The sequence below is a fragment of the Melozone crissalis genome, unplaced genomic scaffold (assembly GCF_028551555.1).
Source record: "Melozone crissalis strain CALT ecotype California unplaced genomic scaffold, PUWL_Pcris_2 ptg000045l_1, whole genome shotgun sequence".
Classification (NCBI taxonomy): Eukaryota; Metazoa; Chordata; class Aves; order Passeriformes; family Passerellidae; genus Melozone; species Melozone crissalis.
The window spans coordinates 30,682,442-30,701,801 of record NW_026535823.1 but is presented as its reverse complement, the minus strand read 5'-3'; the positions used below and the strand labels follow the sequence as shown (position 1 = coordinate 30,701,801).

The window sequence follows — 19,360 nt, the reverse complement described above, 5'->3', positions numbered from 1 at the left end:
ATTCTGTTGTTGCTGCCTCACACATGGGACTCGGTGTCTCTCTTGTTTTGGCACCGCTCGGGGCTGTTTCCACATTCGGTGACAATATGCCCATCACAACTTCTGCAAACACATCTCACCAAGGATATTTCACCAGCTAATACTGCAGCCAGCTCCTCTTAAAAAAACACCATACAGATGTAGCACGAGCCAAAAGCAGGAGTGAACGCTGTAGTGATCACTCCTGCAATGATATTTCCCTGTTATATTAGCAGACAATTACATTTCAAAGGGAAGCCCTGGAAATGGAAGGCAACTGCTCCCAAACAATTTACTATTATGCTGCTGCATATGTTTCCCTGCCTCAGCCACTATTCCTATTATATTAAACAGAGAGATAAAAGAAATAAATGGGGACAATATGGTCGGGATATTGGAGCTTGCATGATCTAGTACTGCAACAAACACACAATTTATCTGCAACACCAGACCCAGGCACCACTTCTCAGGAAGGCTCTTTAAATGACAGATATATAAAAGCAAAGGGCTGAGGAGCCTGTTTCCCAAAGCTGCTGAAATCTCCAGGTAAATGAGCTGAAAGGAAAGAGGGGTTGCTTTGGAAAATGGTGTGTCTGCGTGATGAAAATGAGAGTCCATCCAGAAAAGGTAAAAAGAGGAAAGAAAAGGCTCTGGGTGACTCAGCAAGGTGATTTGGTTTAATACCAAATGCTCGATATTAAAAATGTGAAGGCAAAAGATAAAGAAAAGAAAAGGGGGAAAACACCAGAAAGAGAGACAGCAGCTGATATCTGAATATAGAAGGTGATGCTGAGGATTTTCCATCCCTCTTGTGTCACCTCAGATCTCTGTTAGCAGCATGTGCTGGCTTTTGGAGATCCCATTTATCAGCCTGGGCTCGTTCCAGTGCATTTATCTCTGATTTTTACCCCACAGCACAAAAGCAGCTCCAGCCCTGGCCCTGCCCAGCAGAGCTCAGGCAGTGCTGCAGCACCCCTGCTCCTCACTGGGCAGTGCCACATCAGCATGCAGGCAGCATCCCCTGCAACAGCCAGCCCTGCATACCAAGCAACCAATTCCCTTCTTCATCTCACTGCAAACATTAAAAAAAATTAATGTAGGAAGTCCCCTGAAAGCTAACCCTAGAGCTGTGAGGGCAGCACGTCTAATTTACTGATTACAATTTACAAGAACCTAAATAAGCATATTGAAGGGACCATAATTGAACAAATGGGGTTTAGAATTCTCCCACTACTAATAATATAATAAGCTTATTGTTTTAATCTTCCCACTAGCCCTCTATTCAGCTCCAAGGAGGCAGACAGTTCTTCAAACCTTATCTCAAAAGTGATGCACTCATCTGTTTTCATAAGCTTTCAAGAAAAAAATGAGTATTTCTGTAAAGCTTTTCTGAATTCCATTAAATAGCTGCAATTCTTCCCTCAGTGATCAGCAAGCATGAGAAAAACAGGGCAGTTGTATTCAAAAATCAAAATGGAAGGGCCAGAGATGCTGTTGTCAGCATTCCCCTCCCTCAGGTGATGAGAGGTACATCCTTGTGAGTGCTGTTATCTCCAAACCTGGGGGCAGAGAGAGCTCCCCACCTGACCCAGAGACTCAGCATCCCCTCCAAGGTTCCTCTGACATCCCTTTGGCAGCACTCTGCTCCATCTACACCATTTGGAAATCATTTCCCAAACATGAAGTGATGATTTGCAGAGAAAAACAAAACTCAGCATTCCTGTTCTCCCTTTGGCAGACTTCAATTAATTCTCCCAGTTAAGGAAAAGAGCTCCATGGCCCCTTCTTCTCCAAAATACTGCCAGCCAGAATACTCTGACATTACTTTAAATCCCCTGAGGGAGAGGGCAGGTGCCACAAACAGCCCAGGTGTGGGCTACCCTGACAAATACAGCTCACCCAACCTCAAGTGCAAAACAAGCAGGAATTAAACTCTCCCGAGACAATATTCTTACCCTAAGCTGAAGGTTCCCCTTTTTCCTCTTGTTTTGTAGGATTCAGGCTCTTATTTGGGATCTCCAAGTTTCTTCTCACTGCTCCCTCCAGCTCAGGCTCCAATTGTGTTTTGCTCTTTCACTCCCAGCTCACAAAAGGAAACTTCCCTTCTCTCCTCAAATCCCACCTGTCCCCCACATCACTTTTTCCAACAGAAAGTGGCAATTCCTGCTGGTGCTTGTTAACTCATCCAGGAAGAAGGGGATAATGAGAGCCTCCACACTCTGATTCAAGCACCATTTCAGCCTTTAGGAACTGTTAACCATTAATTACTTCTTCCTATAATCAAGGGAACCATCATACCCCCAAAGACAACAGCAGGGAGAAAAGTGACTGAAAACCAGGGAAACTGTGCTCCATAACACCAGAGAGCACCTCCAATGCTTGCACCATTTCACAGCAACATTTTACACAAATGAAATTTTTACCAAGAAATTTTTTACTTATTCAGGCCCAAAGCTTCACTCTAAGGCTGCACTTCCACCACACAACATTTAAATCCTCTGAGGAAGAGATATAGTATGCTTTCCTTTTTTTAATTAGATGAGAAGGCCATGATGAGTCTATTCACACCCATGTTTATCTTTTAAAAGGAGATTTAGTGCAAGTGTGGTAAATAGAGCATCCCATGCTAATAATTGGTGATTATAAGGGAATCTGCCTTCCCCTGCACACAATCCTTCCACTCGTTTGCCTTTCCAATGATGCATTAACCCCCAGGAAAGCACTTGGCTTTCCCCAGAAGTGACCTCTGGGTGCAGTGCTGTGGCAATCAGTGGCTCACTGGAGCTGAGCTGGGAGTGCCCCTGCTCCAGCTGGAGCTCCTGAGGTCCTGCAGGAAAGCACTGGCACTTCTGGGACTCTGGGTGCATCCACCAGACAGGAGATGTGGTGCAGGCAACTTTTATGAGAAATCCTTTCCTTAGGATTTTTCCTCCTGAGAAGCTGAGAAGCCTCAGGAACAAAATGCAAACATTGATTATCTGCTGCTGTGGAATGCAACAGGTGCATCTGGGATTGGTCTCATGTGGTTGTTTCTAATTAATGGCCAATCACAGTCAGCTGGCTTGGACAGAGTCCGAGCCACAAACCTTTGTTATCATTATTTCCTATTCTATTCCTTGCTAGCCTTCTGATGAAATCCTTTCTTCTATTCTTTTAGTAAAGTCTTAATGTAATATATTTCATAAAATAATAAATCAAGCCTTCTGAAGCATGGAGTCAGATCCTGGTCTCTTCCCCAATCCAAGAACCCCTATGAACACGGTCACACTCCTGGAGCAGCCTGATTAAACACAATCAAACAGCAACCAAGACTTTGATAAAATCCACTGTGAGGATACAAATGGCGATGTGTAAAAATAAATCACGCCGTGGTTATGCCTGGGCCACGAAATGCCAGACTGAAGGCACTTTTGGATTAATTAAATCCTTAAAATGTGAGGTAGGCTGCAATGGCAGCTGCTGTACGTCATGTTTTTAAGAGAAAAATCCCACAGAAACACTCTAATGTGAATGTCCCAGTGTATTTTGTGGCACTGTGCAGCTGTGCCAACACTCAAAGCCAACACCCTGCACTCTCCCAGCTCGGGAGCATCCTGGAGATAAGGCTCAGTTATCTCTGAGGAAAGCTGCCCTGAGGAAAGCAGCCCTGCTGCTGCCTCCCACAGCTCCCAGGGAAGGCTGGGTGTGAGAACAGGGCAGAACATCAGCTAAGATTGCAACATCCCAGGGAAATTCCAGCTGTGCAACAGGGATCCTTAAGGATCCACCAGACTCCAGCTGCTTTAAGGTCCCTTTTAACACCTCAGTTTTGGAGAACATCTCCCAACTGGGACAGAAATGTCTTTCCTAACTCCTCTCACAGGATCCCAGGAGGTGGGAGGGACCCACAAGGCTCACCCAGCTCCTGGCAGGATCAGTTTTTCTGCCCTGCTCCTGCTCACTTTGCCCTGCTAGGATCTATGACCCATTCCCTACATTTGGATTTGAGAGCTGCTCCTTCGTTTGATGTGCCTGAAAATTGGGAATTCTAATCCAGGGCTTTCCCCACTTGGTCTCAATGCAAACAAATGAAAACTGTGAACATTTAAATTCTCCCTCCCCTGACAGGAACAATGTAAGCTGGTCCTGACAGTGTTTTATCGCTAATGATGGTGTGCCCACAAAGCCACGGGCACAGGCATTATCTTGGAATCTTTCTGCATGGAGTCTAATTAGAGAGAACCATGTCAGACTCTAGTCAGAAACTGAGAGTTTGTTACCTAATGAAGACTTTTAGGGGACCAGTGCTAAGTAACTGCAAGAGGCAGCACACACAACACCTCTCAGAAGTCGAGGTGAGGAGACATTTTTCACTTAGTGATTAATTTAATTCCATTAATTTAAGAACCTGCAGTAAGAGCCTGAACCTCCTCCCTCTAGAGCGAGACTGAGGAAGTTTAGATTTAATAATAAAGACTTTTTGAGCAGCAAACACAGCCTGTGTTGATGAGTCCAAAGATCCTCCAAGGAAGGTCTCCAGGGGAACCACCAGGCATTGTGAGAAATGTAGGGAAAAACTCCAACAGTGTAAAACTTCACATAAAATCAGAACAGCAGCACTAACAAGCCATAAAAATAAAAAAAAGACTAGGGAGCTGGTTGTGGGAGAGCAGGTGAAGAGGAGGAAATGACACTGGGATGAGAGATGGTGGAGAGTCCCAACCTCCCCTTGCTGTGGCAGCAGAGCCCTGTGACACAACAAAGCCACGTCACAGTGAACACATGAAACTTTTGGATTAAAAACCCCCACCCCAGAAGCCTTAACTTTGCTTGCACAGCAGTTTTTAAATGTGCTGTGACAGTGATTAAACAGATTAGAGCTGGATGAATCACTGGGACTGTAAAGCCCAGGAAAATATCCATGGAGCTGGGCTGGGAATTGCAGAGAGAGCCTCAACAGCAAGAAGCCCCACAGAAGATTGATCATGACCAGCTACTTCAGCTGGGAATTAATTCAATGGCAATCTTAATGATACATTTTAATCCTCTTTTCTATTTTTAGGTTTTAGTTGTTTTGCTGAAGATTGATTGTAACTGTCAAGCTAGTTACTACAAAAATAGATTTACTTGCACCAAAATATTGTATTCACATTGCATGTTCCTTTTTTAGGCCTACTATGGCGATCCAAGTACTTTAAGTATATGTAAAAGCTACATAAACATTTAAGGAAATATAAAATTTACTATAATTTGGTTAATTAATAAATCATGTCAGATATTGTGAAGAGCTTTCCTTCTATACTTTATATTTTTCCTAACAACATATACTGTTTGCATTTGGAGAGACATGAGAATGTAATTAAAACACAAACAACAGCTTTGTAATAAAAACCCTGCACACAAACACACCAATTATAATTAATACAAGCAAAAATATCCTCCCTGCCACGTTTTCCTTTAAAACTGGGGTATTTAACAGAAGCATTGTTATTCTCCTGGCAGATAATGGCAGGTCTGTGGTGATCAAACCTGGTTTTAACAGCCCAATTTCCACTTTGCCAAGGGTTCTGTCTCTGGGTTTCACACACAGCTCGTTGTGCAGAGCCCTCAGAGGAGGCTCTGCCACCCCACAAACACTTCCACAATTCTCCAGCTGACAACTCTCAGCTTCACACCCCCAGCTTTTATTCGCAGGCCAGCAAAGAAAAATATCCTCTCTCAGCCCCTAACAAGTTGCTCAGGTTTGATAAGCTGTTTTCATTCCCTCTGAAGGGGCTGTGGAGAGAAAAAGCTCTTTGTTTCAGGCTGCTGAGGAAAAAGGCAAAAGCTGGGTTTTTACTACAGTCAGTGCTGGGTCCAGATTCCTCTCAATTCTCTGGGTGCACACATACTTTAAATGAAAAAAGCTATTCAGGAAAATTATGCTAATGGGTCAGAGCATGCTCAGATCTCCATGCAGATTGCCTTTTAAAACTTCCAGTGTGTGTTAAAAGCAGAAAATGTTCCATTTAAACGAAATGCAAAGCCAATTTAAATTAAAAAGCAGCTAAATATTAAAAAAGCTGGATATCTAGCTTTTAGAGGACATGAGGTGACAGTGAGTTCCCTTATGGAAAAGACCTGGCAATGCTGCTCAGGTGGTTTAGCTCCTCTTATTTTTTCAAATTTAGGCAGTATATCATTATTATTATTATTATTATTATTATTATTATTATTATTACTAGTACTACTAGTAGTAGTATTATTACTACTACTATTATTATTACTACCACTACTACTACTACTACTACTACTATATTTTATCAGTATTATTATTATATTTTATCAGTATCATTATTTATTTTATCAGTATTTTGTTGGGTTCATACCTGCTCTGTCTTCCATCAAACTACTTACAGCTCCTCAAACGATTAGAAACTACTTGAGCACTTTTGAGTTTTGGGCTACCAAACCGTACTTGAGTCATCAGGCTCTGTCCAGGTACAAACCTGAGTGTCCCAATGTCACAACCTGCCTCTGATTGCTGAGGTAAAATGAAACATGAGAAGTGAAGAATGACTGTGACACCCAGGCACTGCTGCAGATTTCTGCACCTTGGAGCAAACAAATGCACCCCTACAATTCCACTGTGAGGCCTCTCCTGCTCATAAATACACAATAGTCGTTCTTTTGCTATGTATTTCCATTTATTCAGCTATCCTGTCCCAGTTTATGGTGTCTGATGTGTTAATTACAGCCCAGCACTCTGATTTTGGATCCTGTTTTAGCCCAGGAGAAGTGGAGATGAAGGAGAAGGTCCTTCCTCCCTCCTCTGTCCAACTCAGCTCTCCTGCCAGACTCCTCCAAATCCACTCCTCCTTCCTGGAGGAATTTTTCCTTAGAGAGGATGACAAAGTGAACACTTCTCATGTAGATAAACCCCTAAAACACAAACTTCCAGGCTGAAAACACACTGCTGGGCTATGGCTGCTATTCCAAAAGAGAAAGGCACCAACTAAGTACAGAATTCATTCAAAGGTCTCTTCCTAAAATGAGACAGCAAGAGTTTTAGGAAGAATTTTCAACTGTCTCATGTGACATGAACTGAAAATCAGTGGGTGCCCAGGGCTCATGAGAACACAGATCTTTTTCCAGTGTTACTCAGGCAGCAACTTCTGCATTTACAGCTGCCAAATTCCTGTCCCATCAGGTGAGGCAGGGGAACCCGGACTGAGGGAGGGATAACAATTCCTCTCCACACAAATCCCCACTGAATAATCCCGTGAGATCATACAGCAGTTGCATGCTCTCCCTAAATAAGCCATAAACCTTATTTAATCAGCTGTCTTGAGAGTCCATTGGAGAAGTTAATCAGGTTTGTGCTGCACTTATGACATCATAACACTTGACAGATTTGATTAAATAAAACAATATTTTGTATTAGAAATTCTATTCTGATTATTTTTAAGCTCTCCAAAGGATAGAGCCTGGCAGATCTGTTTTCTCTTCCACAAAAGAGTAAAGTAAAAGTGCCAGGGTCAGACACCTTTCTTTCAAAGAGGTGCTAAGCAAGGCATTCATTTTTCTGCAGGAGAAAAACTGTACCACAAAGAAGTGAACAGAGTATTTGAAAATATGATTTCCTTTTTTTTTTTTTAGTACCAAAATATGTTATTAGACAACAAATAGCTTTTCTTGTAATGTATTTAATGAAATAAAGATATTAATGCATGGAGCTTTGGGCATTTTTGAAATGAACCAAATTATAATCAGGAAATTGATGATTTATGTGAGCAGAGACTTGCAATATGTCAAGCACTCTCTCTTCTTCCTTCTGGCAAAAGAAATCCATCTCCAAGGATTAATCCAGGAGGAAGAGCTAAATGGATAAACTTTACTATATTAAATACTCACTTTTTCCACTCTGACTGGAGGAGGAAATCAACTAAGAGAAAGTTAAAAAATAAATGCCTGAGGGAAAAGTAAGAGTGGGGTATGGTAATTTTGACTGTAATTCTTTTGGCTTGATATACAATTGAATTTTTCCCCCCTTCTTATGGAATTCAGCCTTCAAATAAGATGATTCAGATGCATCCATGACTTACTCTTCAGTAATAAACACTGTCTTTAGGGTAAGCTGGAGCTCGATGGATCCTGCTTTCTATTTTATTTTATTTTTAAATTTACATGGCCACCTGACCTCTGGGAACTGAGGTGTGGAGCTCCACAGGTCTCAAGATGCTTCGTGTCTCTTATGACAGATGGCCAAGCAAGACATCCAACAGATGGCAACCCACCCAAGAGATGCCAGGTCTTCCCAATGGCTGTCCAGGGGTCATGCTCCAGTGTTTATTAATTATATTTTAGCCTCTTATTAGAAATTAAGCTCAGGTCTAATAGAGTAGCTAATTTTAGTCTGTTTTTCTACAGGAACACAGCAATGTAGGAAAGCACAGTGCAATCCAAGCTCCTGCCCCAAACCTCTGGACTGGCAGCAAATCTCAGGGTGGAGCAGGGGTCTCAAAGGTGCTGTAAAAGTTCATGAAAATAGGCAGGAGAGAAACCTGATAAATACCCTGACTGGGGGAAAGGCTTCAGTGTGAGCTCACACTTAATAAAGCCAGAGAATTCTCTCAAGGGAAGGCCTCAGGAAGGCTCCAGGCACAGGAAAAGCTCCAAGTGGAGCTCACACCTTCCTGGACAATCAAGCCAGGTGAATTTCCTACACAAATCTGTAGGAATCCAACTTCATTAACTGCAGTAATCACAGCACCACTCATTAAAACCCTCACAACCTTCCCCATCCCTGTGTCCCTGTGCAAGGCCTGTCCATCCCCATGTCCTGTGCGAGGCCTGCCCATCCCCATTCCCATCCCACAGATCCCTCCTGCACGCACAAACAGCCACATCCTTAAAATTCTTAGAGCTTTGGCCCCAAAAGGCTCTGCTGGGCTCCCCATTCCTCACAAAATCCCTTCCCACCTCTTTCCCAGCCCTCACTCACAAGCTGCCTGTGCTCAACCTTGCACAGAGCTCTCCTGGCTCCCTCACGCACCACATAATGCCTCAGGTTTGGCTTTTCCATTTTCACATTCTGTGCTGCTTTAGTGTGTAATTCTGAGATTCATATGAGGGGATGCTGAGCTCTGTGCACAGAGCAGGGAGACAAAACAATTCCTGCTCCAGCTGGGCACCAAGGACAAATGATCCCAATCTCAGCCCAGGAGCACAAACACCGTGGGCTGGAGAGAGAAAAACAAGCAGGGTGGGACTGCAGGGGCTAAAGCTGCAATGGGACAATGAACTGCAAGGTGCAAATGGAGCAGAACTGATCAAAGTGAGAGACTTTGAGAGGGTTTTCTATTTTTTTCTGAAAATAGAAATCCTAAAACCTGAGGCATCACTTCCACTGTCCCAGGCTGCTCCAAGCCCTGTCCAACCTGGCCATGGACACTTCAGGGATCCAGGGGCAACCTCAGATTACAACATTTCCTCCAACAACTTTTTGGGGAAGCAGAGAGAGGGAAGCACAAGCCATGATCTCCAAGCAGCGATGAAGAAAACAGACATGCACATCATCACACTGATTATAACAGGCTCATTATTGCTTCTGGGGCAGCAGAAAGAACCACCTGCCCTTCAGCCAGCTGCCACATCTCCCCGAAAGCCAATATGGCAAAAGTGCTGTGAATTTGGTGATAAAATAGAGATGCTCATCTGATGCAGCCAGCACACACACACAAATATATCTGCATATGGATTTCCTTCCTAATGTCTTTAGTTTGCAATCAGTTTTCAATACACACGTGGCCATTACCAGGCATACAGCAAATTTTCACTGGTCTGTCACAGTGCACTGTAGCCAGCACACCTAGAGATAAATACTCTGGATTGCTCTTTAAATGCCACCTACCCTGATAAAGAGCAATTACACACCTGCTCAAAGTGATGACACGACAGGGAATAAGGGAGAATCAAGTCTTCAGACTGAGAAGCAAAAAATGATTTCAACTTTCTCCTGACAGTTCAAGAAGTGATTCTGGACAGCTGCCTCAATTGCTGCAATACTGTGCAAAACTAGGTAATGTCCGTAAAGAATAAAATTATTGTCATTTCGCGTTTTTTATATTTCCCTTCTGTTAGAGCCTTACTTCCACTACATACTGGGAGCAGCTACTGCTTAAACCAAGCAGATCATTTTGTTACAGAGCTATTATGCAAATAATCTGCTCTGTATTCTAACTAGAAGCAATTCTGTGCTAGTCCGGGCAAGACATGAGGCACTGTGGAGTTTTCTTTTTAATTTTTTTTTTTCTCTGTGCACTGGAGCAACATCATTTACAGTGGTAATGATGAAAGGTATCTTCCCATCTAAAAATCAGGTTATTAGTCAAGAATATAAACACATAACCACCTTTTACGAGCTGGTGTCTGCCTTTCATTTACCTATTTAAATATTTACCTCCTTTTAACATATTTTTAGTTGCAAGTCATTGCAGTGATATTAAAGAGAACTTTGGTGAGAGCAATACATAAAGACCTACTTGGATCATCCTCTCTTAGCAAGTCTGCGCCTGTGTTTACAGATTTACAGCACAGACATTATCTCCTATCTGAAATTACTTATCTGTAGCACCTGAGCGAGATCAAAGATCCCAAACAACATCAGCCACCTGCACCCAGCCCCAGACAATGTAATAACCTTCCAACATCAAATCTGGGTATTTCATGCTCAGCATCTCAGTGCTATTCTCTGGGTACCTGGCTGGCGTTGGAAGAAAAGATCTTACCTAAGAACAAATGCAATCTCAGGCAATATTTAAAGATTAGATTATCCTTCACTGCAAATAGCTCATTTGTTTACTATCACATTGCTTTATTCTTGCTCTGCCTCCTTCAACCACGGAAATGCTGAATATTCAGTTTAGATTCCCAGCAGCTTTTTATTTTAGTCTAAAAACATTTACCTAACACATTCTTAACAAGCAAAGTGAAGAAAATTCAGCCATCTGTCTCTGCATTACAATAACAGTTATGGAAGAGTAGATTATTCTATACAGCAAGAAATTTAATGCTACGAATTCTTATACTTTAAGCACTGTGTGCTCCAGTCAGTTCTGTATACAAGGATGTTGAGCACTGGCACACACAGAAGCAATGATTTATAAGCAAAAACACAAGAGAAAATATTTTAAAGATGTTAAATGCATTCAATATTCTAATCATGCTATATGTCCATGCTTCAAACTGAAGGAAAGAAAAAAAAAATAAAAAAAAGATCCCTGCTGTTATTTTCTTTCTCCAGCACTTCACTAGTTCTAAATTATCACTAAAAATGCTCCAAAAATGACTTGCTGGAAACAAACACGACATAGAGATAGATGTGAATCCTTACCTGGGAAACCCCCTTGTACCATTGCTGTACCAGCATGTACTCAGGAAATCTGCATTCCTGACAAACATTCAGGGCTGTAAAGCAGCTCAAATCCTCATCACACACAGGCTCAGGGCTTGTCTTTCTTCTGACGACCTTGGGCCTATTTTGCTGAGATTTTTCCCTCCTTAAGGGCAAACCGTCTGTCTGTTCCTATTACGAGATGCCATCAATTCTATTAATTTCGGGCTGCCCGCGAGCTCCCAGTCACATCTGCCGGCAGAGGAGAGCTGCCTGTGGAAGCACACGGGGAGCAGCAGATCCCTGGATTCCCACATCTGACCCACGGATGCTCCCAGCTGCTGCTTGTGCTCTGCCAGCATCCGAATGACATCTCCATCCCCAAACACGAGTCACCCCCAGCCTGTGTGCCTGTGTGCCTGGCAGCTGCAGGTGCCTTCCTGCTTAATGACCCACTGCATGGCAAAGCAGCGGTTAATAATCTTATTTATCTGAGCATCCTCCTTCCTGCGAGCTACAGGGGTTAAAAATTAATTTCTCTCCCACAAACGGCTTCATTAAATCCCTTCTTCCCCGACGCTGCAGTTTCCCAACGCTGATTTCTGCTCGTGGCACAGGGTTTGCTTGTTTTGTTTTGGGGTTTTTTTAATGTCAGGAAACAAAACCAATCTGTCATTATAAGCATAAAAAGGCTCAAACTTCATCATAACTTGTGTTTTGTTGAAACCCCAAACAAGCAATATTAGTTTCGCTGCAATGAATGCTGAACTGACAACACTGAAAAGACTCAAAATCCTTCATTTAGTAATTAAAAAAAAAGCAAAGATAAAATCTCTCTCTGAATTTATAAACATACTTAGTTATTTTGGGAAGTCCTACTAATCCTCTCTTCAAAAAGCTACATTTAAAACAACTCAAAATACTCAGTTATTTCGTTAATATCATTAATTTGTTCATTTTTAAAGTTCATTGTCCTTCCTTTAGAATATGTCTCACAGCACACACACAGCCATCTGTTCAGTGCATTATGTCAAGCACACAGTAAAAAACCACAAGAAGTCCCAGCTGCAATTTTACTATTACTTCATCAAAAATGTAATTTCCTCTCGCAATACTTCATCAGATGATAACTGTGCGTGTGACTCACAAAGAGAGTGAAGAAACCAGCCCAACAACAAAACCCCAAACGAACCCACAGCCTCAAAGGGCAGGGACAGCACCTCCCTCACCCATCCCAGTGTGCCAGGGCAGCTCTGTGGCTCGTTCTGGATCTGATCTCAGGGCTGGTTTTAAACTCCATGTATTTGAGCTAATTATGGGTCAGGACAAGAATGGGGAAAGAAGATTAGCAGCACAGAGTCACATTAAATAGAGATTAACACAGAGCTGAAAAATGAAAGTCTCTGCTCTATTTGTCTAATCCTGGCTCTTGCCTGATCTAAGAAAATCCACTGTATTTAACACACTTGGTGCTATATTTAAGAACATTAAATCTTGCAATTACTACTTTTGCAATGTTTTGTTTTCATAAAGCTTGAAACCTTTTTCCCAGCTACATCTTCCCCTCTGAGCATCATCTGTGTTTGCTGTTGATTGCAGTGACATCTATTGGAGAGGCAGTGCTTGGCTGCACGAGCTCCTCCACTGGAGATCCACACTTTCAGCTGATCCCCCCCAAAATGAAAAGTAAAAGTTAGGACTGCTTTTCCCTTGTTTCAGCACAACTTTGCATACACCAGACTCCAAACAATGAGATGCCCAGGGATTATGAGTGGGTTGGCTTTTATGTAGTCATTTGTTAATAATCCTGGCATTTTCCACATTGATGCTCACATTGTCATCCTCGCCCACAGCAGTGCACAGACACTTCCAGAGATCCTGTTCCTGCCCACCCCATCAATGTGACCACACTCTCCTCATACTCTCAACTGACCTGCATTCCTTTGTTTCCATCTTTTATTTTTCTGCTTTCACTAATCACAGGCATCTCTGGCACCTGGATGCTGCCAGGATCCTCAGGTGTGTTAAGAGCTGCCCAATCCCAACTCAACCCTCCTGCACACACAGATTCATCAGAACCATGGGGGGATCACAGAAACATGGAAGGGACCTTAAAGCTCACCCAACCTGGCTTTGGACACTTCCAGGGATGGGGAATCCACAACTCCTCCATGCCAGGGCCTCCCCACCCTCTGAGTCAAGAATGCAAAGTCAAAATTCCAGAGAAGTTTTAAAATCTCTTGCTTTAGCAGAGAAACCACTGTTCCTCAAAAAGGCATCTCAGGAAGATAAATCGTTATGCTTTCTTAGAGCTTCATTGATTTCTACATTACCTGGAGACAAAATAAGAGGAAGGGGGCATTATTATCCCCTTATTAGATACAGTTAAATATCCTTGCAGACAGGAAGTCTGAGCACAGCAGTAGCTTAGTCCATTATCCAAGCCACCTTCCACAAATTTTTTATTACCATCCATTTTTATTATTTTGGACTTTTTTGAAACCAACCAGATCGATTCCAGTCAACCAACTGACAAAAGATTCCACAAAAGACAGAACAGCAGTTGAAATTAAGGATTTCAAGTTCTTTCAGTTGCCCTTTCAGTTTTTTCTAGAAGAGTTTTTCAGCTCTCTCCTGTCCAATTCACATTTGCTGCAACTCGGTCACGAAAGCACATCCAAAGTGCACAGCCAGGAATTCCCCCAAGGAAAACCTCACCAAAAATTCCATCACAAACTGCTCTGCCCATCCATTTCCTCTGCTTCTTTTCGCTACCAAGCCCTCATTATGGCAGTGAGCCACCCCAGGGTGCACACAGGTCCATCAGCAGGTTCTTGGGGCACACCTCCAGCCATCCCCACTGCAGGAAAACACACCAGTGCCTGCTGCTGCCTGCAGCACAGCTGCTCACAGGCACAAACAGCTCCTTTGTGTGCCTTCCCCTCCTTGCACTTGTTTTGATTTAAAAAAAAAAAGAAAAAAAGAAAAAAAAAATCCATTCACAACTTGGTGTTTTTGAGATTTGGGCAGTCTAATAAAAAAACCTCTTTCTCCAAAACAGGTCATGGGCAAGCAAATGATGGGAGAACTCCAAAATATTTCACGTCTGGAGGATGAAACATTTTGAAAGCTCCTTTTGCAGCAGGATGGATGGACACGCTGCAAGTTGTGCAAAACTGTTTCCAGGCATTTAAAAAAAAATAAAAAAATAAAGCCTTGAAACAGCAACCTCAAAGCAAAGAGAAAACAAAACCCACACACAGGGTTAGAGCTGGGTACAGATAAAGATTTGGCAGTGCCACCAGAAAAAGGAATAAAAGAAGAGGAAATACAACTTTCAACTTGCCTTCAAAGTCAAGGAAAAGCCATCCAAGAACTTGGGAAATGATGTTGGAAACTCTGGAGGCATGAAGCAAAGGAGAAGCAGATCTGAAACTAAAGGGTCTTGGGTGCAAGAGTCACATTTGGAAAAAAAAACCCAAAATCAAACAACTAAACACCTGGAACTTTAAACTTCTTAAACCACAGAAACATGGAGGACACGTCTGGGGTTTCTCTAAACCAAAAACTACCTCACAGTTCTATTCCCAAAAAGGATTTGCCCTCTTTGGATCAAAACCAACCCTTGGAAAGAAAAGGGAGAACACGCACAAGAAATGACTGTTTGTTCCAAACAGGAATTCAGGCTCCAGGTCGGCAATGAGAGCTCCAGTTTCAGCAGTGGGAAAGCAGAAATAAAAGGGAGCATTGCCAAAAGGCAAGTGGGTTTAGACTTTAGGGGAAATTAAATCAACACCAAAAGGTTATTCAGCCACTTTAAGGGGAAAACAGACAAAACATGGGGACTCTGAGGCCATGTGGATGGGACAGGAAGGCAAGAAAAATTCTCAAATATGGCAGGAAGACTAACAATGCTCTGCTTTTTCAGTCTGGGGAATGATGGAGGATGTGGAGACAAAAGATGAGAGGGAGGGTTGAAAGAATTGATAAGCAAGGACAAAAAATGTCAAGCAGAGCAAATAAAGTATTTCTGGAGTTTGAAAGAAATTGATGAGCAGGTTCCTGACACTGCAGCTGTGTTAATAAGAATGCTAAAAAATAAAGTAAAATCCATCAGGAGCAAAACAAGAGGACAGGTTTAACAGCTGTCCCACCTCAAAATGCCCTCCAAAGCTTTCCATGCTGTGACAGAGATTGAGAACTCCAGGAAGCAAATAAAGGAGAGGTTATGATGTGAATTTACCACATCTTCCTTTTGGAAGGAACCTTATCTTCTAAATAAGGAAGACAATAAATCCAGCTCACCTGTTGATGTATTTTTCAAGTTCCAAACCCAGTAGAATGAGTTGGATAAGTGGGTAAGGAACAGAGCAATATGAACATACAAATGGACATTTCAGAAAGAAAAGTTTTGTCTGGGTTGGGATTTATGGGAAAGCTGCTCAAGAACCTGGAAAGAGTTATGAGCATCAAACAGTTCACAGAAACATCCCTGTACTGGAATTTGCAGAGAAAACTTTGTTTTTCATGATCACAGAACAGGGACTCTGTAAAAGACCATTCCACAGCTGCCAAGATGCTTAATGCCATTAAGTACACTTGGATCATTTCTAACATGCTTTTTACTGCAAGGGCTGAGGCACAAACTTAGTTTAAGCTTCCTTGGCCTGTTCTTAATTTTTAAAGGAACAGAATGAGGTGAGGAAGAATATATCTCTGTTTCCCAAGATTCATGGAAAAGATGGCTACAGCAAAACACTCAACTTCAGTCAGGAGAAAGGGAAGAGAGGAGATTCCCCTGAACAGATCTGTGTGCTGCTGCCAAGTCTGGGAGGATTGATGAATTTAATATCAGCAGCAGCTTTACCTTTTCAGCTTCCAGCCTCAGCCAGCAATATCATTAGGGATGGCAGCAGAGCTAAAAAATGACCAAGCCCATGAATAAGGAATTACTTCTGTGCAAAGTATTAACTCAGGCCCAGCAAGCACTTGGATTGAGGCATATCCTAATTAGATAACTCAGGTGTCAGCCTACTTATCACCCCTACCCTTTAACTGGGAATTAGAACTTCAATAACTGGAGCTGGAATGAGTTTGTTACAATTGGAGATTTATCCAGTCTGTTTGAGAGCTCAGGATGATGAGAAAATCACTGTAGCAAAAAAAAAAAAACCAAACTAAACCCCAACAACAGCTCACACAGAATCACAGAATGTTATAGGGATAGATGGAACATTAAAGATCATCTCATTCCACCTCCTGCCATGGGCAGGGGCACCTTCACTAGACCAGCTGGAGCAAGGCCTCATCTCACCTTATGCTGATTTGGCACAAAAAAGCATGAAGATTTTTTTAAAAAAAAGGTAACTGATTTTAGAAAGTAATTTAGGAGTCCTAATTGCAAGTTCAGTATTCCTAAATATTTTACTGCAAGATAAGCTATGGATAACAATATTCCATTTAACCAAAGCTGTGATTCCAAAGCAGTTGGAATCTATATCATGCTGCCAGGAGCTCTCCACTTGCACTGCTTCCTGCTCCTCAGGTCCCTGCTCCTCCACAGAGTGAGCACCACCACAAACCACTGCCAAACCCAAAATGGGACAACTGCAGAACCCTTCCCATGCAGGGTGCTACAAAGCCAGGGGATCCTTTCTTCAGCAGAGAACCAAAACAAACAAACCAGCAGATTTTTCTTTTTAAAGGAGCCCATCTTGCTTGAACAGCATTGCCTGGGATCAGCTCCAGGATTTCTGGGGTTTTTTTTGCACCAGTGGTCCTCAAGCTACAAGTGCTTGACTACCACTGAAATCAGGGCAGTAACACAGAACATCCCCAGTCACTGCTGACATCTCTGCCCCAGCAACTCCTCCAGACACAGCCTGGATGTTCAGGGGCTGAAAATAAACTCAGCCCTTCCTGTATCTCCTCAGAAGAGCTGAGCTCTGGGGCCTGGCTGGGGAGAAGAACCATCTAAGTTACAAACCAGGCTGAGGAGTGATGCTGCGGCCACACTGAGCACCGCTTCCCACAAGCAATAAAAGGTTTATCAGCAGCTGACTGTGCACCACAAACGTGATCTGATGCGGTGATTGGAGCACTACTCACCCTCTGCACAAGCATCCTCATCCTCCTCTTCACCCAGAGCAGCCTCCCCTGCGTGGTGCCTTTCGAGGGCTCTGTAAGGAGGTGGCAGCTTCATGGGAGGTGGAGCCCCATATTTCCTCTGGTGGATTCAAAGACAATGAGTTACATGTTTTGTAACCTCTGAGAACGTAAAAAAAAATCCCATTGTCTGTTGCACTGCATGTGCACAGACACAGCACTTAATTATAATGCTAAATTCTGCAGCAAAGGCTTTTTGTGCAAGAAAGCAGAGCAAGAAGTGACACTGAACAGCAAGAAAAACAAAACTAAAACACAATTGTGCATGCACATTTACTTGCTGATAAAATACACGTGTATTGTCATAAGCATCAAAGTGTGAACATTAATCAAGGGTTAAAAACAAACATTGACTTATACCCTGCTTCTTATAAGCCTCCATAACAAAACTGTCTGGTGCTGATAAACATCAATTTTTAAAAAATACATAAAATAAGAACTCAATCCTCTTAGTCCACACATGAATATTTAAACATCGCAGTGTGTCCGTGTTTTGGCGTAAATTTAATAAAGGTTTTGAATTATATCTCCCAATAAAATTCTATTACCTCACATAAATACAGGCAGCTCCTATAATGATGCATATAGCGGCGCATGGCAGGAATACAGAGCAGGCTCTGAGGCTGGAGAGGCTCTGGCTCAGCTCAGCAATTGTTTCTCAGCTCCAGGGAACCGAGTCCTGCCCTGGTGTGCACCAGGACTCCACTGAAGGATGCTCAGCTGCATCCCCTGCAAGCCCACTGCTAAGAGCAGGATGCACTTTAGAGAGGGAACACCAGGGAGCAGATGCCATTAGAGCACCCAGAATTCCTGTAATTAATTCCTTCTGTGGCTGGGAAATATGACACAACACCCAAACACATCAAGCCCAGGGTAATATTTCATTTTTTCAGCAATGAAAGCTGAACCTGTGTATTGATTTTTTAAATTCTTCAAGCTGAATTTGTATAGAACGGTGCAAGTAGTGAGCTGCAATATGTGGAAAATTTGGAGAGGTAAAAAATATCTGTCATCTCATCCATTTAAAAAATTAACAGGAAAGCACTGCACTGAACACAGAACACAATAATAAATGGAATTAATTCAATTCACCAGTAGCAAAAGTGTGTAGTGAGAGCACTTGGAAGCACAACAGCTGTTTTCCAAGAGGATGTAACACACCCAATGGTGCCTCCTACTTTTTTCTTGAAGCTAGCACAGACAGAACTGTGCAAAATCCAGATGATCCAGGAAGCAAGGGAGGACTTGGGTTCTGCTTTCCTGAGCAGGTAAAGATGGAAAATCTGCAGCCTTGCTCTCAGCTGCCTATGACAAATGAGTCACTTTATTATGGCTGTAATTTAGTAATAACTTACAGTCTAAATGTTGACCCTTTGGCTTTTAAAGACCTTAAACGTTTGTTAGAAAGTCTGTGTGAAATTACACGAGGCACCCAGGCTTACCCAGCAGCTTTCCAGGGCTCAGAGGGACAAATATCTCTTATCCCTCCTGTCCCACTGAAAAGCCAGATGAGAAAATTGTGCCTGGCTCCTCCACTGCACCACGCTTTTGTACCAACACAGGGGCAAAGGCAGAGTTCACACAGCCAACCAGCAAAATAATGAAAACATCTGACTCGTCCACTATTGTTTTAAATGGTTTTATATAAATTAAAGTGGTCATTTTGAAACAAGCAGATCAATAGAGGAGGATAAATGCCAACAAATCAGAGAAAAACCTCCAGCATTTGAAAAGATACAGGAAAAGGCAGGTTTTCCAGCAGGATGTGGCTGCTTTCAAGCCAAACTCTTTTGTGACTATCTGAAGACTGGACTAGAAATATCA

General features: G+C 42.6%; 1 protein-coding gene across 1 annotated transcript in view; it reads right to left on the bottom strand.

The window, feature by feature from the left end:
• PATJ (PATJ crumbs cell polarity complex component) overlaps positions 1-19,360 on the bottom strand; it is a 134,387-nt gene that overhangs the window by 61,387 nt on the left and 53,640 nt on the right. Inside the window, exon 26 of the mRNA XM_054285616.1 lies at positions 17,480-17,597. Within this exon, the coding sequence (XP_054141591.1) occupies positions 17,480-17,597 (118 nt within the window). The remainder of the gene's footprint in view (positions 1-17,479; positions 17,598-19,360) is intronic.